Source organism: Thalassophryne amazonica, chromosome 11 (assembly GCF_902500255.1).
Source record: "Thalassophryne amazonica chromosome 11, fThaAma1.1, whole genome shotgun sequence".
NCBI classification, from domain to species: domain Eukaryota; kingdom Metazoa; phylum Chordata; class Actinopteri; order Batrachoidiformes; family Batrachoididae; genus Thalassophryne; species Thalassophryne amazonica.
In genome coordinates this window covers 78,556,012-78,580,897 of record NC_047113.1, presented here as the reverse complement: position 1 = coordinate 78,580,897, position 24,886 = coordinate 78,556,012, and the positions used below count along the sequence as shown (strand labels likewise).

At 42.3% G+C, this 24,886-nt stretch overlaps 1 protein-coding gene across 1 annotated transcript; it reads right to left on the bottom strand.

The window, feature by feature from the left end:
- Positions 1–1,817: 1,817 nt before the first annotated feature.
- neurog1 (neurogenin 1) lies at positions 1,818–2,568 on the bottom strand. The gene is made up of 2 exons (XM_034181606.1): positions 2,499–2,568; positions 1,818–2,408 (listed from the first exon to the last, which is right to left on the bottom strand). The coding sequence occupies exon 2, from the start codon at positions 2,395–2,397 to the stop codon at positions 1,843–1,845; it is 555 nt and encodes a 184-aa protein (XP_034037497.1). The 5' UTR covers positions 2,398–2,408; positions 2,499–2,568; the 3' UTR covers positions 1,818–1,842.
- Between the last annotated feature and the right edge of the window lie 22,318 nt (positions 2,569–24,886).

Here is a 24,886-nt window from a genome sequence, read left to right as displayed (position 1 = left end):
GCAAACTTTTCCTCAGATACAAAAACTGCATTTATTCTCACGATGACGTCATTATCCTCATATTAAAGACGCAGTCACCTTTGTCCTTGTCGAAATATTTCTGGACCTCCGTCCCTGGTTGATGATTTTCAGGTGAATTTACAGTTTGACTGCGCGCGCGTGGCTGTGAATTCCGTTGGCACTTTTTGTCTTCGGTCTCTGCGGACACAAAAGTTTTTGCGTCTCATTGTTTTGTGCGCAGGTGCACGCGACGGTTAATCCCGCTCAATTAGCGCACGGCCCCGCGCACTCCGACAATAACCCGCACAGGCCGCGTGCACGCAGCGAAAAGGCTTTATGAACGTGACAAGATGACGTTGAAAAAAATCTAACTTCTGTTTAATTGTCAAACTTCTAGATGAGTGATTTTAAATGAATAAATGTCCACTTTATGACGTCATGTATTTTGTGTTTATGAGCAGAACGTCACCGTTTGATTGTTTTCATGTCTCATTTATTTGCAGGAAAAACTACCAAACATTAAAGCTGTCTTGATAAGATATTTTAAATAATTATTTAAAATAAGTTTTAATGAGCCTCAGTCGAGCTTTAGTTATTTATTTTAATCTTACGTTGAATTAAACAGTCGGATTCTTGTGGTCGCTAAGTGTCTGAATTGTACTAAATAAATTCAATTAGTGCACTTTCGGTTCTCAGACTTTTACTGATCTGCTAAAATGAATTTGACCAAAATGGATTTATTATTATTATACAATATTTTATTTAATTTTACTGTCACGTTTTAGTAGATTTAGGAAAATGTAAAACTTTACAGACCAAAATAATAATATAATGCACGCATTACTATGATGATGACTTTTATAATGGCCTGGGAAACATTTTTACAAATCAGCCATCCTAAATAAAAAGTTAATGTAAAATAAAATAAAAAAATATACACTACTATTTCTACGAATAATAATATTAATAACAACATTTATTATTATTATTCGCTGCAGTTTGTAGATTTTCAAACTAAAATCCATAGTTTTCGTAATTGGCCATTTTTTTGTTGTTGTTCCTTGAACAGAAAACTCGGTCTGTTTGACCTCTGACTGAGTCCTCTGTGTGTCGAAATGTCCTTGAGCAAGATGCTGAACCTCATATTCTTCCTGCTTCCAAACCAGATTAATGTTAAAATCAAGAAATGGTGGGAAAAAACTCTCAAAAATATAGACCCCAAGAAACGATAATGTGTATTACAGAAAACTTGTTTTTCCACCTGTATCAAACTGTATATCAAACTGTTTTTTTAATCTTTAAAATATTAAACCTAATTTTGACACGTGTTTCACTTCACATGCAGGTTAAATATTATTGTATGATTTGTATTATAGTACTTACACATTATTTGCTTTGATGATCAAACAAAGTGTCAGAACATTTGTTTTATACAAACGTTATAATTTTATTCTGTAGAAAATGGCTTTAGCACCAAAGTCCAAGTAAATAGAATAAAAATCTCTTTATGTACAAAATACAAATTTCTTCTAACGAACGATTGAATAAATAAAACAAGGACAGCAAAAAAAAAAAAAAAAAAAAAAAAAAAAGTCCAGACGGTGACAAAGTGAGAAAACCGATTTCTCACGCGTTACTAATTACAAAACAATAAAATGACGGATTTAAAACAAACAAACAAAAAAGCCAGCTGAATAAAAACACAAGTCAAGTTATTCTCAGTCCGCAGGAACATTTCTGAACGAGGCTCAATGATGATGATAATAATAATAATTAATAATAATAATAACAATAATTAATAAGGCAAACAGTGGCTTCAGTCTGATCCGGATCACTTCTCCGTCAGTAGACACGCGGCACTAAGCCGCGGAAGCGGCAGAGCGCATCCGCGTGCACGTATCCGAAGCGTTCTGGCACGGCGGGGCTGCCCGGGCTGGAGGCGCAGTACGCTGGGGAGGACGAGGGCGAGCCACCGGAGGTCCAGGAGTCGCTGCCGGGACTCGGGGCCGGGCTCAGCAGCGGCGGCCCGTCCGCGGACTTGCCGCCCTGCAGGTCCGCGATGCGGATGGTCTCCGACAGCGCCCAGATGTAGTTGTGCGCGAAGCGCAGAGTCTCGATCTTGGTGAGTTTGGTCTCGTCCGGAAAGGCGGGCAGAACCCCGCGCAGCGCGTCCAGCGCGTCGTTCAGGTTGTGCATGCGGTTCCGCTCCCGGTCGTTGGCCTTCAGCCGCCGGTTCTTCTTCACCACCTGCACGGTGGCGTCGGTGCGCGCGCGCCCGCGGCGCCGCTTCCGCGGCTGCGGGTCGGGCGCGGGAAAGGCGGCGCGCGAGCCGCAGCAGGAGTCCTCGTCGTCGGTGAGCGAGAAGAAGTCACAGCTGCTGCTGCTGTCCACGTCCATGTCACGGGTATCTGTGGACACAAAGCAGAACCGGCTCAGAACCGGGACCGGGCAGCCGCGCGCGGTGGAGGCTGCAGAAGGTGAGCTGCACGCGGACTTACCTGAGCTGCTGGGAGAAGGAGGACGGATCGGCACGCGCCTGTTCGCTCTGGGTCCAGCTCGTGGCACACGACCGGCCTCAACCCGCTTATAAACCGGGAGCGCACAAAGAGCGTCAGGTCTGCCCCGTGCCGCGCGCGCACCTCATTAACATAGAGACGCCTGCGGTGTTTGTTCGTCTCGCGCGCAGAAGCGTGCCGTTAATCACGATCAGCCAATCAGAGCCGCGGGCCGGCCACGCGAACCACACGCACACACACGCAGTACGCAATAGCATCACCCCCCCCCCCCCCCCCCCCACACACACACACACACACACACACACACACGACAGAAAAAAAAAGTCACTGAAAAAGATGAAAAGCCGAACAGCACGCAAATGACGTCATCCGTGCGTCATTTAGAAAAACGTTTTCAGCATCAAAGGAAAATTAGATCAGAAGGAATGTTTTTATTTTGCCTTTTTTAAAATGACGGGCTTCATTTTCTCCCAGACACACGCACGCGCAGCCAGCTCTCTGAAACATTTGAAAGTGGTGATTTGTTTGGATAATTCAGGTTTTTCTTTTTGGAATGACGTTTTATAAAGAAGCAAAGCAGCCAATCTGTGTGTCAGGAAGGGCATCCGGTGTAATACTTGTGCCAAAACCCAATGCAGATCTTATTTATCCAGGTAGTCTCACTGAGACATGCGGTCCCTGTGTTCTGTTCTGGACCCGCTGTGGACCCCGAACAAACAGGATCAACAAGATTTAATAATAACAGGATGAGCTGAAAACTGCCTGAATATGTGTATTTCTTTGTACATTTTAATTGCATTTATATATCAAATCATAAATCACCCCAAGGTGCTAATATTGGAACCTGAGCCAGCACACCGGAGACAGTGAAAAGAAACCTGAAGCAGACCCAGACTCAGCAGATGGCACCAACAAATAACGTTCAGACGTGAGTTCGTCACGTTTTGAAGTAATGTGATTTCACTGTGTATCAATTATCACATTCCCTCTTCCTGTCTGTGGTGTTGCTCTCCTCCGTGAGCCACAGTGGATTATTTTCCGTCACTTTGTGAGATTTGAAGCTGATTAGTTTCCTTCCATCAAGAGGAAGTTTTCAAAACAAAGACATTGTAACTTTGTAAAGAATCCAGTTTCAGACTGTGGTGGAATTTTCAGCCTGATGTTTCCCTGAATTTGGAAAAAGGAAATGATTCAACTTTTCACTGTTGAAGTGAAATTTCCTTTTTCACTGACTTGTGTGCACATGAATGAAGAGCGAGTGACGTTTCCTTATTTCTTCTATTAAACACTTCAGGTGAATGTCTCTGAGCAGAAACATGCAGAGTTGAATTTTTATGTTCTGATATCTGCGTCATGTTTGAGCACAACTTAGAATTTTTCTGTTATTTTCAAAGGTCATGACCTTTGTCACATTGGGTCATTGTTATCTGCTGTTTAAGTTTTCAGCTTTTTGTCTCTCTTTTCATTTCGTCTGAAAGGACTCACAGCAGTAAAAGTGTCCAGCATGAGTGCACACAAGCATGGACCAATTTTCTTTAAGTGTTTTTTAAAGACGTCTTTATGAGACAGGCATACAATTTTCCATTAATTATTCCATTCATTTCGTTTGCAGCTCACTGAAACACGGAGGCTTTTATTTGGAAGGAAAGCTGCAGAGACCTGCAGTGCTTTTATTGTGAAGGAACGGGGGGGACAGTCATTTATAAATAATTACACAATGTTTAGAGTCTTCAGGCATGTATAATATATCAAAGCGATTAGAAGGTGAATTGTTCCATTGTGGATGTCCGCCCTGCACTCCTTTTCACTCGTCTCCTGGTTTGTCCCGGGTCCAAATCCAGCTCCTCTGTCCTTTTGTTTGGCTTTCTTTCTGCCTCAGCCACTCTATTGGGATCATTCTTATTCAAATGGACCTCAGCAGGAACAAAACCAGAGCCAGGCTGCACACAAATCATCAGGACCCCTGGTCCAGGGCCGCAACCGGCCCCCAAACAGCACCACAAATCCCCCGGCTCACTGCATTCAGCCCCAAACAGACAAAAGCAGAGGAGCACTCTGAGCACACGCCCCTGTGCCAAAACCACAGCGTCCAATTTAACGTGAGTGTCCAAACGCATCGGAACGTTTCAGTGCCAAACGCTTCATTGCCCCTCAGTGGCTCTTCCGTGAAGGTTCAAGAGAGAGCAAAGATTCCGCTTATGAAGCTTAAGGAAAAAAAAAGACCCAAAGACCAAAAATAAATTCACTGTCTGAAGTCAACTCTGACATATTTGCTTACAGTTGAAGAGTTAACAGTTAAAAAGTTAACACTAATTACAGAGTGAACAATTTAGTTTACAGTTAAAAAGTTCAGTTTGTTACAGAATTAATAGTTAAAAAGTTAATAGTTCATTACAGATTTAACAGTTACAAACAGTTAATTACAGAGTGAACAATTTAGTAGTTTACAGTTAAAAAGTTAGTTAATTACAGCACATGGAATACTTTGCCAACTACAATAAGGTCCAGCCCCACATTTGCTTTACAGCTTAAAACATGGCTGAAAGATAACCAAACCTGTAATCATTACTAGTCAAAGACATGCAGATACAATATACTTTCACATACATGTACACAACAACACATAGGTAAGCTTATGCACACCAGCACTTTAAAGAGACACTGCAGCTGTATCTAGCACTTTACCATCGCGACAAAGCGCTTTAATTTAGCACCTTATAATAAAACTGACTGTACCTGTACACATCTACAACTGAATTCTACCTCAGCACTTTCCTGCACATAGGCCTGCACTTTATATTGAGACAACAGCATTTTAACCCCCATCTTGACCGGAACAGATAACTCCTCTTTTACATGGCTCTGGGTTACATTAAAATATGACACTGTATTATACTGTAAATTATCAATGTGTTTTATGTTTATTAAATGTTTTATATTTTATGTTTGGGGACTACGGATGGAAACTAGCATTGTGCTAAATCTGGCGTATTTACGTTAAATTGTGTGCCCTATATATATGTATATATATATAGGGCACGTTAATCCACAGCTCAGACCAATGATCAAAGTTGGCCAGGCCTCTACTGGTGGTTGGCTCTCACTGCGGTATTGTATCACTTCCTGTTCCGGAGCACAGCGGTGTTTTGCTGTTTTGCTGTATCTGTTAGCTGTTTAATCTGCGCAGTTAGATTGATCTATTTACCTAGATAACGATTTGTTTCACAGTGTAATCTTCACGTGCCTTAACTAAAGCACTCCCTCTGCTGAATCACCTCTAAATTATTTACACGTTATTCACTTTGCGTGTTTTTAGGAATCCGCTAGCTTAGCGCAGCTACTAGCTCTTAGTCGGTTTAGCATGGCGACTTCTCCTGTCTCTCCCGCACTTTTCTGCTCTGGGTGTGAAATGTTTAGTTATTCCTCGGCCTCCTTTAGCAGTAATGGTACTTGTAATAAGTGTAGCTTATTCGTAGCTTTGGAGGCCAGGCTGGGTGAATTGGAGAGGTAGCTTAGCCGCCGTTAGTTTCCCTCTGGCAGATCCCGAGCAGCCGGGAAAGCAGGCCGGCTGGGTGACTGTGAGGAGGAAGCGTAGCCCTAAACAGAAGCCCCGTGTACACCGCCAACCCGTTCACATTTCTAACCGTTTTTCCCCACTCGGCGACACACCCGCCGAGGATCAAACTCTGGTTATTGGCGACTCTGTTTTGAGAAATGTGAAGTTAGCGACACCAGCAACCATAGTCAATTGTCTTCCGGGGGCCAGAGCAGGCGACATTGAAGGAAATTTGAAACTGCTGGCTAAGGCTAAGCGTAAATTTGGTAAGATTGTAATTCACGTCGGCAGTAATGACACCCAGTTACGCCAATCGGAGGTCACTAAAATTAACATTGAATCGGTGTGTAACTTTGCAAAAACAATGTCGGACTCTGTAGTTTTCTCTGGGCCCCTCCCCAATCGGACCGGGAGTGACATGTTTAGCCGCATGTTCTCCTTGAATTGCTGGCTGTCTGAGTGGTGTCCAAAAAATGAGGTGGGCTTCATAGATAATTGGCAAAGCTTCTAGGGAAAACCTGGTCTTGTTAGGAGAGACGGCATCCATCCCACTTTGGATGGAGCAGCTCTCATTTCTAGAAATATGGCCAATTTTCTTAAATCCTCCAAACCGTGACTATCCAGGGTTGGGACCAGGAAGCAGAGTTGTAGTCTTACACACCTCTCTGCAGCTTCTCTCCCCCTGCCATCCCCTCATTACCCCATCCCCGTAGAGACGGTGCCTGCTCCCAGACCACCAATAACCAGCAAAAATCTATTTAAGCATAAAAATTCAAAAAGAAAAAATAATATAGCACCTTCAACTGCACCACAGACTAAAACAGCTAAATGTGGTCTATTAAACATTAGGTCTCTCTCTTCTAAGTCCCTGTTAGTAAATGATATAATAATTGATCAACATATTGATTTATTCTGCCTTACAGAAACCTGGTTACAGCAGGATGAATATGTTAGTTTAAATGAGTCAACACCCCCGAGTCACACTAACTGCCAGAACGCTCGTAGCACGGGCCGAGGTGGAGGATTAGCAGCAATCTTCCATTCCAGCTTATTAATTAATCAAAAACCCAGACAGAGCTTTAATTCATTTGAAAGCTTGACTCTTAGTCTTGTCCATCCAAATTGGAAGTCCCAAAAACCAGTTTTATTTGTTGTTATCTATCGTCCTCCTGGTCGTTACTGTGAGTTTCTCTGTGAATTTTCAGAACTTTTGTCTGACTTAGTGCTTAGCTCAGATAAGATAATTATAGTGGGTGATTTTAACATCCACACAGATGCTGAGATTGACAGCCTCAACACTGCATTTAATCTATTATTAGACTCAATTGGCTTTGCTCAAAATGTAAATGAGTCCACCCACCACTTTAAGCATATCTTAGATCTTGTTCTGACTTATGGTATGGAAATTGAAGACTTAACAGTATTCCCTGAAAACTCCCTTCTGTCTGATCATTTCTTAATAACATTTACATTTACTCTGATGGACTACCCAGCAGTGGGGAATAAGTTTCATTACACTAGAAGTCTTTCAGAAAGCACTGTAACTAGGTTTAAGGATATGTTTCCTTCTTTATGTTCCCTAATGCCATATACCAACACAGTGCAGAGTAGTTACCTAAACTCTGTAATTGAGATAGAGTATCTCGTCAATAGTTTTACATCCTCATTGAAGACAACTTTGGATGCTGTAGCTCCTCTGAAAAAGAGAGCTTTAAATCAGAAGTGCCTGACTCCGTGGTATAACTCACAAACTCGCAGCTTAAAGCAGATAACCCGTAAGTTGGAGAGGAAATGGCGTCTCACTAATTTAGAAGATCTTCACTTAGCCTGGAAAAGAGTCTGTTGCTCTATAAAAAAGCCCTCCGTAAAGCTAGGACATCTTACTACTCATCACTAATTGAAGAAAATAAGAACAACCCCAGGTTTCTTTTCAGCACTGTAGCCAGGCTGACAAAGAGTCAGAGCTCTATTGAGCCGAGTATTCCTTTAACTTTAACTAGTAATGACTTCATGACTTTCTTTGCTAATAAAATTTTAACTATTAGAGAAAAAATTACTCATAACCATCCCAAAGACGTATCGTTATCTTTGGCTGCTTTCAGTGATGCCGGTATTTGGTTAGACTCTTTCTCTCCGATTGTCTCATCTCTGTGCTTGTTCTGTTAGACCTCAGTGCTGCTTTTGATACTGTTGACCATAAAATTTTATTACAGAGATTAGAGTATGCCATAGGTATTAAAGGCACTGCGCTGCGGTGGTTTGAATCATATTTGTCTAATAGATTACAATTTGTTCATGTAAATGGGGAATCTTCTTCACAGACTAAAGTTAATTATGGAGTTCCACAAGGTTCTGTGCTAGGACCAATTTTATTCACTTTATACATGCTTCCCTTAGGCAGTATTATTAGACGGTATTGCTTAAATTTTCATTGTTATGCAGATGATACCCAGCTTTATCTATCCATGAAGCCAGAGGACACACACCAATTAGCTAAACTGCAGGATTGTCTTCCAGACATAAAGACATGGATGACCTCTAATTTCCTGCTTTTAAACTCAGATAAAACTGAAGTTATTGTACTTGGCCCCACAAATCTTAGAAACATGGTGTCTAACCAGATCCTTACTCTGGATGGCATTACCCTGACCTCTAGTAATACTGTGAGAAATCTTGGAGTCATTTTTGATCAGGATATGTCATTCAAAGCGCATATTAAACAAATATGTAGGACTGCTTTTTTGCATTTACGCAATATCTCTAAAATTAGAAAGGTCTTGTCTCAGAGTGATGCTGAAAAACTAATTCATGCATTTATTTCCTCTAGGCTGGACTATTGTAATTCATTATTATCAGGTTGTCCTAAAAGTTCCCTAAAAAGCCTTCAGTTAATTCAAAATGCTGCAGCTAGAGTACTAACGGGGACTAGAAGGAGAGAGCATATCTCACCCATATTGACCTCTCTTCATTGGCTTCCTGTTAATTCTAGAATAGAATTTAAAATTCTTCTTCTTACTTATAAGGTTTTGAATAATCAGGTCCCATCTTATCTTAGGGACCTCGTAGTACCATATCACCCCAATAGAGCGCTTCGCTCTCAGACTGCAGGCTTACTTGTAGTTCCTAGGGTTTGTAAGAGTAGAATGGGAGGCAGAGCCTTCAGCTTTCAGGCTCCTCTCCTGTGGAACCAGCTCCCAATTCAGATCAGGGAGACAGACACCCTCTCTACTTTTAAGATTAGGCTTAAAACTTTCCTTTTTGCTAAAGCTTATAGTTAGGGCTGGATCAGGTGACCCTGAACCATCCCTTAGTTATGCTGCTATAGACGTAGACTGCTGGGGGGTTCCCATAATGCACTGTTTCTTTCTCTTTTTGCTCTGTATGCACCACTCTGCATTTAATCATTAGTGATCGATCTCTGCTCCCCTCCACAGCATGTCTTTTTCCTGGTTCTCTCCCTCAGCCCCAACCAGTCCCAGCAGAAGACTGCCCCTCCCTGAGCCTGGTTCTGCTGGAGGTTTCTTCCTGTTAAAAGGGAGTTTTTCCTTCCCACTGTAGCCAAGTGCTTGCTCACAGGGGGTCGTTTTGACCGTTGGGGTTTTACATAATTATTGTATGGCCTTGCCTTACAATATAAAGCGCCTTGGGGCAACTGTTTGTTGTGATTTGGCGCTATATAAAAATAAAATTGATTGATTGATTGATTGATTGTTCTGTCTGAGTTATTTTCATTAGTTACTTCATCCAAACCATCAACATGTCTATTGGACCCCATTCCTACCAGGCTGCTCAAGGAAGCCCTACCATTATTTAATGCTTCGATCTTAAATATGATCAATCTATCTTTATTAGTTGGCTATGTACCACAGGCTTTTAAGGTGGCAGTAATTAAACCATTACTTAAAAAGCCATCACTTGACCCAGCTATCTTAGCTAATTATAGGCCAATCTCCAACCTTCCTTTTCTCTCAAAAATTCTTGAAAGGGTAGTTGTAAAACAGCTAACTGATCATCTGCAGAGGAATGGTCTATTTGAAGAGTTTCAGTCAGGTTTTAGAATTCATCATAGTACAAAAACAGCATTAGTGAAGGTTACAAATGATCTTCTTATGGCCTCAGACAGTGGACTCATCTCTGTGCTTGTTCTGTTAGACCTCAGTGCTGCTTTTGATACTGTTGACCATAAAATTTTATTACAGAGATTAGAGCATGCCATAGGTATTAAAGGCACTGCGCTGCGGTGGTTTGAATCATATTTATCTAATAGATTACAATTTGTTCATGTAAATGAGGAATCTTCTTCACAGACTAAGGTTAATTATGGAGTTCCACAAGGTTCTGTGCTAGGACCAATTTTATTCACTTTATACATGCTTCCCTTAGGCAGTATTATTAGAGGGCATTGCTTAAATTTTCATTGTTACGCAGATGATACCCAGCTTTATCTATCCATGAAGCCAGAGGACACACACCAATTAGCTAAACTGCAGGATTGTCTTACAGACATAAGGACATGGATGACCTCTAATTTCCTGCTTTTAAACTCAGATAAAACTGAAGTTATTGTACTTGGCCCCACAAATCTTAGAAACATGGTGTCTAACCAGATCCTTACTCTGGATGGCATTACCCTGACCTCTAGTAATACTGTGAGAAATCTTGGAGTCATTTTTTATCAGGATATGTCATTCAAAGCACATATTAAACAAATATGTAAGACTGCTTTTTTGCATTTACGCAATATCTCTAAAATTAGAAAGGTCTTGTCTCAGAGTGATGCTGAAAAACTAATTCATGCATTTATTTCCTCTAGGCTGGACTATTGTAATTCATTATTATCAGGTTGTCCTAAAAGTTCCATGAAAAGCCGTCACTTAATTCAAAATGCTGCAGCTAGAGTACTGACGGGGACTAGAAGGAGAGAGCATATCTCACCCATATTGGCCTTTCTTCATTGGCTTCCTGTTAATTCTAGAATAGAATTTAAAATTCTTCTTCTTATAAGGTTTTGAATAATCAGGTCCCTTCTTATCTTAGGGACCTCATAGTACCATATCACCCCAATAGAGCGCTTCGCTCTCAGACTGCAGGCTTACTTGTAGTTCCTAGGGTTTGTAAGAGTAGAATGGGAGGCAGAGCCTTCAGCTTTCAGGCTCCTCTCCTGTGGAACCTGCTCCCAATTCGGATCAGGGAGACAGACACCCTCTCTACGTTTAAGATTAGGCTTAAAACTTTCCTTTTTGCTAAAACTTATAGTTAGGGCTGGATCAGGTGACCCTGAACCATCCCTTAGTAATGCTGCTATAGACTTAGACTGCTGGGGGGTTCCCATAATGCACTGAGTGTTTCTTTTTCTTTTTGCTCTGTATGCACCACTCTGCATTTAATCATTAGTGATTGATCTCTGCTCCCCTCCACAGCATGTCTTTTTCCTGGTTCTCTCCCTCAGCCCCAACCAGTCCCAGCAGAAGACTGCCCCTCCCTGAGCCTGGTTCTGCTGGAGGTTTCTTCCTGTTAAAAGGGAGTTTTTCCTTCCCACTGTCGCCAAGTGCTTGCTCACAGGGGGTCGTTTTGACCTTTGGGGTTTTTACGTAATTATTGTATGGCCTTGCCTTACAATATAAAGCGCCTTGGGGCAACTGTTTGTTGTGATTTGGCGCTATATAAATAAAATTGAAATTGAATTGAATATACTGTCTATACAATTGTACGTTCATTAATATGCACTGTCCCTGTCAAATAAACCAATAATGAATTAATTACAGAGTTAACAGTTAAAAACAGTTAATTACAGAGTGAACAATTTAGAAGTTTATAGTTAAAAAGTTCAGTTCATTACAGAGTTAACAGTTAAAAAGTTAACAGTTCATTACAGAGTGAGCAAATTAGAAGTTTACAGTTAAAAAGTTAAGTTTATTACAGAGTTAACAGTTAATTATAGAGTTAACAGTCTAAAAGTTTGCAGTTTAAAAGTCAACAGTTAATTATAGGGTTAACAGATTAAAAGTTTGCAGTTTAAAAAGTTAACAATTAATTTCAGAGTGAACAATTAAAACATTTAGTTAAAAAAGTTCATTACAGAGTTAACAGTAAAAAAGTTAACAGTTAATTACAGCGTGAACAGTCTAAAAGTTTACAGTTAAAAAGTTAACAATGAACAATTTAAAAGTTTACAGTTAAAAAGTTTGTAACTTAATTAAGCCAACCAAGGGCATACGTAATATAATCATCGGCGTTTATTTATTTGTCTGTCTGGCTGTTAGCAAGATTACGTCAAAACTACTGCACAGATTTTGACAAAAATTTTAACACAGATCCATATTAGGCAATGGAAGATCCATTAAATTTTGGAGGGGATCTGGATCCAGATTCAGGATCAGGAATTCACTTTGTAGACTTAAGGATTATTTTTGTTTCAGCTTGTGAATTAAATATCAGATTGCAACATCTAGATTGGTTGGACCATTCTGAAACAGTATACAGTTATTGCATTGTGTTGTGGAATCCGGATCCAGGTAAAATCTGGGTCATGATGTGAATCACATATCTTTTATTTTGAGTCCTCATCAACCCTTGGTGGATGTCAGAAATCTCAGATGGCTCTTGTTCTTTATATAAGAATGTTTTATTTAACTGTTTACTTTTAAACTGTTCACTCTGTCTTCTTCTTCTTCTTTCAGCTCTTCCCATTAGGGGGAACCACAGCAGATCAGTCATTTCCATCTCACCCTGTCCTCTGTATCTTCTTCTGTCTCACCAGCCACCTACTTGTCCTCCCTCAGCACATCCATAAACCTCCTCTTTGGCCTCTCTCTTCTCCTCCTGCCTGGTCGGTCCATCCTCAGCATCCTTCTCCCTATATACCCTTTGTCCCTCCGCTGCACATGTTCAAACCACCATGTTCATTCCTAATCCTGTCAGTCCTCGTCACTCGCAAAGAGAATCTCAACATCTTCAACTCCGCCTCCTGTCTTTTTGTTCGTGTCACCGTCTCTAAGCCGTCCAACATAACTGGTCTCACTACTGTCTTGTAAACTTTCTCCTTCACTCTTGCTGATATTCTTCAGTTACAAATCACTCCTGCCACCTTTCTCCACCCACTCCACCCTGTCCGCACTCTTCTTTACCTCTGTACCACACTCTCCATTACTTTGGACAGTTGACCCCAATTATTTAAACTACTGTACTTTCATCACTTTTACTCCTTGTAAAGGCACTATTCCACTGGGGTCCCTCTCATTCACACACATGGACTTGCTCCTACTGACTTTCATTCCCTTTCTCTCCTGAGCATATCTCCACCTCTCCAGGCCAGACCCAACCTGTTCTCCACTCTCACTACAAATGTGTCATAATCACAGTCCATGGAGACTCCTGCCTGATCTTATCCATCAACCTGTCCATCACCACTGAAAACAAGAAAGGACTCAGAGCTGATCCTTGCTGTAATCCCACCTCCACCTTGAATGACTCTCTCATTCCTACTGCGCATCTCATCACTGTCATACTGTCCTTGTACATGTCCTGCACTACCCTCACATACATGTCTGCCACTTAGTCCAGTCAACTTATTCAATTTAAGTCTCCAACCCACCACTAATTACAAAAAAAGAAATGTTTCATGTGGGATTCCCCTCTGTTATACCCCAGGAATAACATTAAAAATAAAGAATAGAAGGGATGGAAGGGACCCAAATATGCAAATTTATGTTAAATAGGTATGAACATCAAATGAACCAGTCAAACAACTGGAAATCTTGTATCTGTCATCAAAAGGACTGAAATGTAATCCAAATTCACCTGCACTGTGTTTAGAAACTGAAATTGGGTGCCTTTTTGGATAATTAGCTAATTACATAATCATAATTAAGCTAATTAAGCATCACCATTATTGAAAAGAACATCTATTTTACTATAACGCTTAGAACATCTAACAAACACATATGAGATAACTGTCAGATTCAGGAGGTGTTCAAATAACACGTGAGAATCCCAAAGACAAAACCCGGAGCAAGATGATTCCATAGTCACCCAAACATGTTTTGAAGTTCTGTGATTGTTCATTCATCAACTCCAGTCACAATTTCTGGATCCATTGCATTACAGCATCTAGAACCTTTGCAGTCTCCACAAGCAAATGTAGACTCAAGGCCACGCTTGTGACAAGTGCATTTCAAAGTATTGCATCCAGTTTTACAGTTAAGTGAATAATTTCCAATAGGTGGTCAGGAGCTGGAGGCAGGTCTGTTCATACTGGAACGATTTGTCATTCTTTTCCTTCCACCTATATTCAGTGGCATTTAGGTTTTCTCCTTCCATTCATGTATTTGATGGAAAACACGTAGTGAGTGGTACTTTGCTGCACCTGAAGTTGGAGGCAAAACCTGTGCCTGAATCTCTTTTGAACACCTGACAATCTTTTCTTTAAATCACTGGCATCTAATTTTGTCGAGGCTGTCATTTATTCCTCCATAGTACAAGGACACAGCTGTCTTCTCCCCGGTTTAAATAATTTGATCATGTTCAGTATCTGGGCCAGTCAGAAAGATTTCTGCATGTTTCCTGAATTCAAAAGCACTGAGTAGCATAATTACCTAATTTGCCAAAATGGCACCTAATTTCAGTTTGTAGTATTTCTAACAGAAACACCAAGGCCTAACACCAATGTGTGGTGAAAATTTGGTGAAAATCCATTGAGTAGTTTTAACGTAATCCTCAAAATCTGACAAAGTGAAGTTTACAAATTAAAATCTTGATCCAGAAGCCAGATCTGGACCAAAATTCAGTGTAGTCTTCCATGGCCTAATATCTATTTGTGGTGCAAATTTGGTGAGACTCCAAGAACAAGTTTTAGCGTAATCCTTAAAAGTGTACAAAGTGAAATCCTGATCCAGAATCCAAATCCGGATCCAGATCACCTCCAAAATGTAATAGAGTCTTCCAAGGCCTAACACCAATGTGTGGTGAAAATCCGTTAAGTAATTTTGATGTAATCTTCAAAATCCTGCAAAGTGAAGCATACAAATTGAAATCCTGATTCCAGATCAATATCACCTCCATTTTTGGAGTCTTCCATGGCCTAATATCTATCTGTGCTGAAAATTTCATCTAAATCTGTGCAGTAGTTTTGGCATAATATAGTCAGACAAATAAATAAATGCCGATGATTTTATTATGTCCTTGTCGGACGTAATTAAGTTAAAAACTTACATTTATGAGTTGACAGTTTAAAATAATGTAGTTGTAATACATTATTATTAATTATTATTACTACTATGATGAGGATCAGAACCTCTAAATCTGAGGCCATGGTTCTCAGCAGGAAACCGATGGATTGCCTACTCCAGGTAGGGAGTACAGCCTTACCTCAAGTGAATGAGTTCAAGTACCTCAGGGTCTTGTTCACAAGTGAGGGGACAATGGAGCATGAGGTTGGCCAGAAAATCAGTGCAGCAGGGGCGGTGTTGCATTCGCTGTACTGTACTGTAATTAAACCATTAGTTAAAAAGCCATCACTTGACCCAGCTATTTTAGCTAATTATAGGCCAATCTCCAACCTTCCTTTTCTCTCAGAAATTCTTGAAGGGGTAGTTGTAAAACAGCTAACTGATCATCTGCATTTGAAGAGTTTCAGTCAGGTTTTAGAATTCATCATAGTACAGAAACAGCATTAGTGAAGGTTACAAATGATCTTATGGCCTCAGACAGTGGACTCATCTCTGTGCTTGTCCTGTTAGACCTCAGTGCTGCTTTTGATACTGTTGACCATAAAATTTTATTACAGAGATTAGAGCATGCCATAGGTATTAAAGGCACTGTGCTGCAGTGGTTTGAATCATATTTATCTAATAGATTACAATTTGTTCATGTAAATGGGGAGTTTTCTTCACAGACTAAGGTTAATTATGGAGTTCCACAAGGTTCTGTGCTAGGACCAATTTTATTCACTTTATACATGCTTCCCTTAGGCAGTATTATTAGAAAGCATTGCTTAAATTTTCATTGTTACGCAGATGATACCCAGCTTTATCTATCCATGAAGCCAGAGGACACACACCAATTAGTTAAACTGCAGGAATGTCTTACAGACATAAAGACATGGATGACCTCTAATTTCCTGCTTTTAAATTCAGATAAAACTGAAGTTATTGTACTTGGCCCCACAAATCTTAGAAACATGGTGTGTAACCAGATCCTTACTCTGGATGGCATTACCCTGACTCTAGTAATACTGTCAGAAATCTTGGAGTCATTTTTGATCAGGATATGTCCTTCAATGCGCATATTAAGCAAATATGTAGGACTGCTTTTTTGCATTTGCGCAATATCTCTAAAATTAGAAAGGTCTTGTCTCAGAGTGATGCTGAAAAACCAATTCATGCATTTATTTCCTCTAGGCTGGACTATTGTAATTCATTATTATCAGGTTGTCCTAAAAGTTCCCTGAAAAGCCTTCTGTTGTGTGTTGGGGGGTTTGGCTGGACATTTTGGTGTTGTTTTCTTTTCTTTGCTCTCCAGGTGGTTTGCAAACTGGTTTTTGTCTGTGGAGAAGGTGCTGGCAGAAGAGTCCTTCTCCCTCATCAGCATGATTTGCAGCACCTGTGGATGATGCTCACGTGCAGACTTGAGGACTTTCAGCTGAAGCAGATAATGAGATGGCGTTCTGCATTTAAGCCATGAGTAATTCGAGCAGAATTGCCGGGAACTCGACCTTGTGACGTTCGTTTGTGAGACGCTGAGGACCGCGCTGGGTTTGACACATTGTGCCTGTGAATTAGGACGGGTGAGGGACACATGCTGTCAGCACACATCAGAGGTGACTGATTGTCTGAATAAGTGTTAATAGTAATTTGGTATTTTGTTACGCAGTATATTTGAACATTGATGAGAATTGTGCAGCTCGCTTCTCACGGCCGTGGCGTGCGGACTGATGATCCTCCACCTGTTGTGAGAAGCTGCTCATTTACATAAAGCTTAAATTCAGACGTGAATGTGTTGCTGATAGTGTGTGCCTTTGAAGGATATTAGTTGTAGCTGTTGACTTACCTCACCTCTTCTATCCTTCACAGAGTCAGTTTGTCGTGTCCACCTGGGGGGTGTTTGGCGGTGAATGTGAGTCCAGAAGCGCCGGGCTTCGATCCCTTTGGGCGCTGGAGAGCGCGCCGTCCTTCACTCCGCCAGACAAACGCACTTTTATGTTGTACACCGAGTATTGCACAAGAAGGGAAAATAAAATTTTGTTTTTGGAACCGCTTTCTGGTTATTTAGCGCTGGGTTCAGTCAGACGCAGGTCCGCTCCTCAACCCGCGTCGGCACATAACACCTTCAGTTAGAGTACTGACTAGAAGGAGAGAGCATATTTCACCCATATTGGCCTCTCTCCATTGGCTTCCTGTTAATTCTAGAATAGAATTTAAAATTCGTCTTCTTACTTATAAGGTTTTGAATAATCAGGTCCCATCTTATCTTAGGGACCTCATAGTACCATATCACCCCAATAGAGCGCTTCGCTCTCAGACTGCAGGCTTACTTGTAGTTCCTAGGGTTTTTAAGAGTAGAATGGGAGGCAGAGCCTTCAGCTTTCAGGCTCCTCTCCTGTGGAACCAGCTCTCAATTCGGATCAGGGAGACAGACACCCTCTCTACTTTTAAGATTAGGCTTAAAACTTTCCTTTTTGCTAAAGCTTATAGTTAGGGCTGGATCAGGTGACCCTGAACCATCCCTTAGTTATGCTGCTATAGACTTAGACTGCTGGGGGGTTCCCATGATGCACTGAGTGTTTCTTTCTCTTTTTGCTCTGTATGCACCACTCTGCATTTAATCATTAGTGATTGATCTCTGCTCTCTTCCACAGCATGTCTTTTTCCTGATTCTCTCCCCTCAGCCCCAACCAGTCCCAGCAGAAGACTGCCCCTCCCTGAGCCTGGTTCTGCTGGAGGTTTCTTCCTGTTAAAAGGGAGTTTTTCCTTCCCACTGTCGCCAAGTGCTTGCTCACAGGGGGTCGTTTTGACCGTTGGGGTTTTTCTGTAATTATTGTATGGCTTTTGCCTTACAATATAAAGCGCCTTGGGGCAACTGTTTGTTGTGATTTGGCGCTATATAAATAAAATTGATTGAATGATTCATTGTTGTGACGAAAAGGGAGCTGAGCTAGAAGGCGAAGCTTTCAATCTACTGGTCAGTCTTCATTCCTACTCTCACCTATGGTCATGAGGGTTGGATCATAACTGAAAGTACTAGATTATGGGTACAAGTGGCCGAAATGGGCTTCCTCAGGAGGGTGGCTGGTGTTTCCCTTAAAGATAGGCTCAGTCATCCATGGGGAGCTCGGAGTAGAGTCACTGCTCCTTCGCGTTGAAAGGAGCCAGGTGAGGTGGTTCGGGCATCTGATAAGGATGCCCCCTGGGTGCCTCTCTAAGGAGGTGTTCCAGGCACGTCCATCTGAGAGGAGACCCCGGGGAAGACCCAGGACTAGGTGAAGAGATTACATCTCCACACTGGCCTGGGAACACCTCGGGATCCTCCAGTCAGAGGTGGTCAATGTGGCCCAGAAAAGGGAAGTCTGGGTCCCCTGCTGGAGCTGTTGCCCCTGCGACCCGAATCCAGATAAAGCCCTTTCACACTGGGCCAACGTAGAGTTGGGTATTGCAGTGTACAGACTACACTGATTTTAAGCAGCTCTATGCTGAGTTTTTGATCCCCTACGCAGCAGTATGCTGTTTGCTACATGAGATGGATACAAAAAATTAAACGTTTAATTTTTTTGGCATAGAGCACTGGACGCAGAAAGTATGCAGTTTTTAAGCAAGTCTACACAACACTCTGCAACTGTATGTAAATCTATACAACACTGCGCTACTGTACACCAAGCCTCCATAATTCTACATGCCAGGGTGAAAAATCCTGTTAGTTTTTTTATCAGTACAAACCTGGATTGGTAGATTGTATTCATCCCGCTGGACTTTGCTGGCAGTGAAGCTTCAAAATCACGGAAGAAGAAACGGCGCTCCAAGCTTCCACATTCAGAGGACATGTCCACGTCCACTCCTCATGGACAGCTCGACAGCGAGAGGAAATGTCCACATCTACTCCTCATGGATAGATTGCTAGCAAGAGGACATGTGTTGTGGGCTGGGGTGTTTGGCTGGCTTGGTTTTTGTTTTCTGTTTCTCCCACCAGGTGGTATGCATTCAGGACTGAGTGGCTGAGCATTAGGACCTCACCCTGAACACCTGAGGCTTGTTTTCACATGCAGGTCATCAGGACTCACAGCTGTGGTGTATTCTGTCTTGATCAGAGATTGCTGCATTTAAACCTTGAATGCACAGTGTGTGATTGCCAGAGACTCGACCTTGTGAGCAGACGTGTGAGATCGACGTCAGGAGAACAATCTCACCATCACGGACGCAGAGACCGCTCCAGGTTTGATGCCACAGTCTGTGAAGGAGGATTGGGTGAGGTCTCATGCTCTTCAGCACACTTCCTGAGGTAATTTGGTTTTGGTGACTTTATGAATTAATGACAGTGGATTTGGTGTCCCTCACACCTTGTTGTATCGAGCTGTCACATTATGCTAATTGTCTAATCAGCTTCTGCTGCAGTGGAGATTTGAACTGAGTTGTTCCGTGCCTGCAGGGTGAGAAGCTGATGTATAGATTTAAGCTAGGAAGTGTTTGCTGATTGCGTGCACCTTTGAGTTGTGTCTCTCTGTGTGGAGTTGGACTCACCTCCATGTTTTCTTTCTTCACAGACTTGGTTTGTCGCGGCCACCTGGGGGGTGTCGGCGGGGTCCCTGGGTCTGAACTGCTGTGGCTCCGGACCGTTTGCGCTGTTGAGAGCGCGCCGTGTTTCCACCTCACCAGACCGCGGACTTCTTAGTTGTTTAACACTTCACTCACTGTTATGTTTATTAAATTCTGTTACCTTTTGAACCGTGCTCTGCTTATTTTATGCTGGGTCCTTTCAAACGCTGGGTCGGTGCTCCGACCGCGTCCGAAACATAACAACATGCCCACATCCACTGTTCACTTCTCAAGGACAGATCGCGTGCACCATTGCCACTGCAGCTTCTTTCACCTCAAAGTTCTCAAAAGATTGTGGAAAGTTAAATAAAGTCAATTAACGCCTACTCACCTGCTCACGGACCGACGGCAGCGAGAGGACATGTCCACCGTCCACTATAACTCCTCACGGGTGGATGGCCAGCGAGAGGACATCTTCACGTCCACTATAACTCCTCACGCATGTATGGCCAGTGAGTATCAGGCTGGATGGTCAGGAATTGCAGGACACAAATGCACAGCTCAAACAAATAGCTCTGGTTTTTAAAAGGCTTTACTGAGTTGGATAGCAGAGGTCGGTACACGAGTAAGCAGTCCAGAAAAAGCAGCAGCACAAAAAACATCAGGCAAACGGCATGGTCAAGGCAACAGGCTGGAAGCTAGGAACACACTATGGGGCAGGCAGGAACAGGAACGCAGGAACAGGAACACAGGAACAGAGCTGGTATGAAGGCACAAGGCACAACAAACTGGTGATGGACAAACACACCCAATGAGCTTATATAACCCCAGGTGACAATCAGCAAATCAGAAACAGGTGTACATAGAAAGAACCAGAACAAGGGCGTGGCCAGAGAGAGAGAGAGAGAAACACCCATCACCAAGAACCAAGAGAAAGACAAGAGACAGACCCAAGCAGAAAAACCCAGCAAGAGAATGAACAAACCAAAACCAAAGAAATGCAAAAATAACTTACAGAGCAAAAGAACAAACTAAAACAGAAAACCAAACAAAAACTCAAACCCTGACAGTGAGAGGACATATCCACCGTCCACTCCTCATGCACGGAACCCGCTTTTGATTTCCGGCTGCCACGCAACAGCACTTTCACCTTAAGTTCTCTCATGATTGTGGCACGTTAATAAAGTCCATGAACTCCTGGAAATAATGTCTTCTGACTTTTTCCAATGTATCAAATCCATCTGCGTGTCCAGGCAGTCTGTAAACATCATCATAGAGCCAAACTCCCTCTGCGTGCAATGTTTCTCTCTCTCTCTCTCTCTCTCTCTCCCTGTGTGCAACTACGCAGCCATGACGAGGCATCAGTATGTGTCCCGCTGTATGTATGGAAACGTGAGTGCCATTTTGAGAATGGAGCGCATTTCCACAATGTTAAAAAAAAAAAAAGACGGCAGGAGTGGACTGTGAGAGGGAGAAAAATAGCAGCGAGGGCTACATAAGTGGCAGTAAGAAACCATGTGCAACTGTAAGTAAGGCTAGGAACGCAACCATACGCCATCATACACCAGCCTACACAGGGACTATGCCAAATCTGTGCAATTTTCCAACGCACTCCATACGCATCACAATTCAACTGTATGCAAGCCCGGTGTGAAAGGGCCTTAAGCAGTTGAAGATGAGTGATGAGTGACTGAGTTTTAGTATGTTGTAGTTTTGTGTTCCTTACTTTTAATCTCACATCAAAGGCTACAGAAACCATAATTTTTGTTGTTTGTTTGTTATTATATATGGCATGGTGGAGTGAAGCACCCCTTTAGCGCCCCCTGTCTAAGGATGTAGCTTGACTTGTACTTGAATACACAAGATTTTCACCATCTGTGTAGATTTTGTGCGGTGGTTGCTGAGGGACTATATAATGGGACTTTTTTTTTTGTCCTGGTTGTGTGTGCTTGATCTGTGTACTGATGGTCACCCCTCTGAGTCTGGTCTGCTTCAGCTTTCCTCTCATTCTCGCTCAGGTGTGTTGCTGAGGTTTGATTTTACACCTGTGACACACCTTTGTTGCTAAACAAATAAACTGAACTGAATGTGGTGCAGATCTGCGGTGGAAGAAGCGCAGAGAGATGTTTCCACATCAGCAGCTCCGTCTTTGGTTCCAGATGTTGTGGAATATTTAAAGTTTGTGAATGAAATGTGAGCGGATTCATGGAAACACAAAGGGAGAAGCGGCAGCTCAAAGGCTCATGGATTCCTTCTGTGTCTGATGTTTTCACCAAACAAACAGCAACATGACACCAAATAAGAAGACATCACTTTAAATTGGTGGCTGTGATTAAAGAATGAGGAGTGAGAGGGTGAAGCTGTGACAGGATTAAACTTCAGCCACACGAGGAACCAAAGATGCGGTGAGAAAATGACACTGAATGAAATGAAAGAAAGAAAGGTGGAGAGCCCTCCAGGAACAAAAAGAACAAAAACACAGATTCAGCTGAAGGAGGCTGAGACGACAAAGTCTAATCTGCTCAGTCACATGACCGCTGAGCAGATTAAGCGCCGCACTAATCCCATAATGCACCCAGAGCACGACCTGCAGACGCACTTCACATCACAATGTCTGTCACCTCTGAGTCAAACTGTCAGTGCAAACTGTGGCGTGGGCAACTGGTGGCCTGAGGGCCAGAGGTGGACGTTAACCTTTGATATAGTGATTTGGTGCTATATAAATGAAATTGAAAATTGATACATTTCCAGCTGAGTGGCAGAAAGCTCCGTCCCGTTTCTGTAAGCACCACCGATGCGGCTTATCCATTTATTGAATGACGTAGACGAATTACTGACAAGGTTCAAGAGCAGCAGGAAACTCTATCATGCAACAAATACTCAGGTGTCCTTTAGGGGGTGAAACAGGAAGGTTGACAACTGATTCTGAAGCCTCGAGGTGTCCACCACAGGAACTCGGTCGACTTTCTACATTTCACAAACGTTTGGAGCAGTGGTGTCCAAAGTATTCCACAAATCGCCAGTAGGAGGCAGGTTTTCTGACTCCAGCAGGTGATTTCACTGATGAACATCACTTTGAGCAGATAGGAGGAGTTCATCAGTGAAATCACCTGCTGGAGTCAGAAAACCTGCCTCCTACTAGCCATTTCTGGAATACTTTGGACACCACTGGTTTAGAGGAAAGACCCCTGTTAGCTGGCCTCTTCAGCTGCTGCGGTGAAGACATACCGGGCTCACGATGACGGCATGACAGCAAGCGTAATGCTCACAATAGCTACCATGCAAACTTTAACCTTAGCATTAAATGCAAGGCAGCGTTAAAAAAGGTTTGCTTGCTAGCTGTCACGATCATCCAACTCTGGCACACCAGGCAGAAGGCAAAAGCAGGACTAATTTACCAAGTCAAGTGTGGAAGCAGGTGCTGGTGCCACACTTCACCGCATCTATGACACCACAGAACTACTTTGGGTCCTGGATGCAGCCACCCAGACAATCAGTCCGTGTCCACCTCTGCTACGTCACCATCTATCTGCCACAGCCAAGTGATTTGTGTGTGATGAGATGTGGGCGTGTCCTTATACAGGTGGAATGTGTGTGTTCTTGGCCAGGTGATTTGTGAGCGTGTCCTTGGCCAGGTGAGATATGTGTGTGTGTTCTTGGCCAGGTTATTTGTAGGCGTGGCCTTTGCCAGGTGAGATGTGGGCGTGTCTGGATCACATCCAGAGAAACACACTCCACATAGTCATTCCATTTCATTTTCTTCTGCTGACTTTTAGAAATGTTGTCTTGACAAATCAGTGATGAGCTCCGCCCATCAGTTTTTCAGGGCCACTCAGAAGTTCCTCCACTGGAGCAGCGACTTATTTGGCCTCCGAAAACAGCTTGGAAAAGTCACCTTTCAGTGTGGCTCCTGAAAGTTCCTACACCTGGAGCTCCATTCTTCTTCTGTTCTCCGCCTTCACCCTCCAAATTATTACATCCGCCAATGATGTAATAAAATCATTTATCTGTCTTTTAGCAGGATTACGTCAAAACTACTGCACACATTTTTGATGAAATTAGTACCACAGATAGATATTAGGCCATGGAAGGCTCCATTAAATTTTGGAGGTGATCTGGATCCAGATTCTGGATCAGGATTTCTTTTTGCACGTTTCGCATTGTCGGATTTTGAGGATTACATCAAAACTACTTCATGGATTTTCACTACACACTGGTGTCAGGCCTTGGAAGACTCCATTAAAATTTGGAGGTAATCTGGATCTGGATCCGGATTCTGGATCAGAATCTCACTACTTCAACTACTTCACAGACAGGACATCTCGATGTAAAACCAAGATCAGGAAGGCACTATTTTGTTTCAGCTTGTGAATTAAATATCAGATTGCAGCATCTTGATCAGTCGGACCGTTCTGGATCAGTGTGCAGTTACTGCATTGTGTTGTAGAATCTGGATGCAGGTAAAGTCCAGGTCACGATATGAATCACATATCTTTTATTTTGAGTCCTCATCAACCCTGGGTGGAAGTCAGAAATCTCAGATTGCTCTTGTTAGTATTATTTATTCTTATTATTTTTTAGGGACCTCTTAAAGATTTAAGGTGCTTTTAAAGTGATCCCTGATAGAATCGGAGGTCCACGTAGAGTCACGTTTCTCAGACGTTTTCAGACCCTGGACCACTTCACCAACAAATCACTGAACTCCCCAAAGATCCAAAACCAGTCGGTCTGTTTAGCACTCAAACATTATCTTACTAAATATGAGAATTGAGTCATTTTTAAACTCTTTGAAAAACACTTTTAAGTTAAAATATGTGAATTTAATTAATGTTCACTGAACAAAAATATAAATGCAACACTTTTGTTTTTGCTCCCATTTTTCATGAGCTGAACTCAAAGATCTAAAACATTTTTATATACACAAAAGACCTATTTCTCTCAAATATTGCAAATATTTCTCTCAAATAACTCTGTTAGTGAGCACTTCTCCTTTGCCGAGATAATCCATCCCACCTCAGAGCTGTGGCACATCAAGATGCTAATTAGACAGCAGGATTATTGCACAGGTGTGC

Excerpts from the sequence above, each read along its gene's own strand:
- neurog1 (XM_034181606.1), bottom strand. The coding sequence starts at position 2,397 with ATGGACGTGGACAGCAGCAGCAGCTGTGACTTCTTCTCGCTCACCGAC.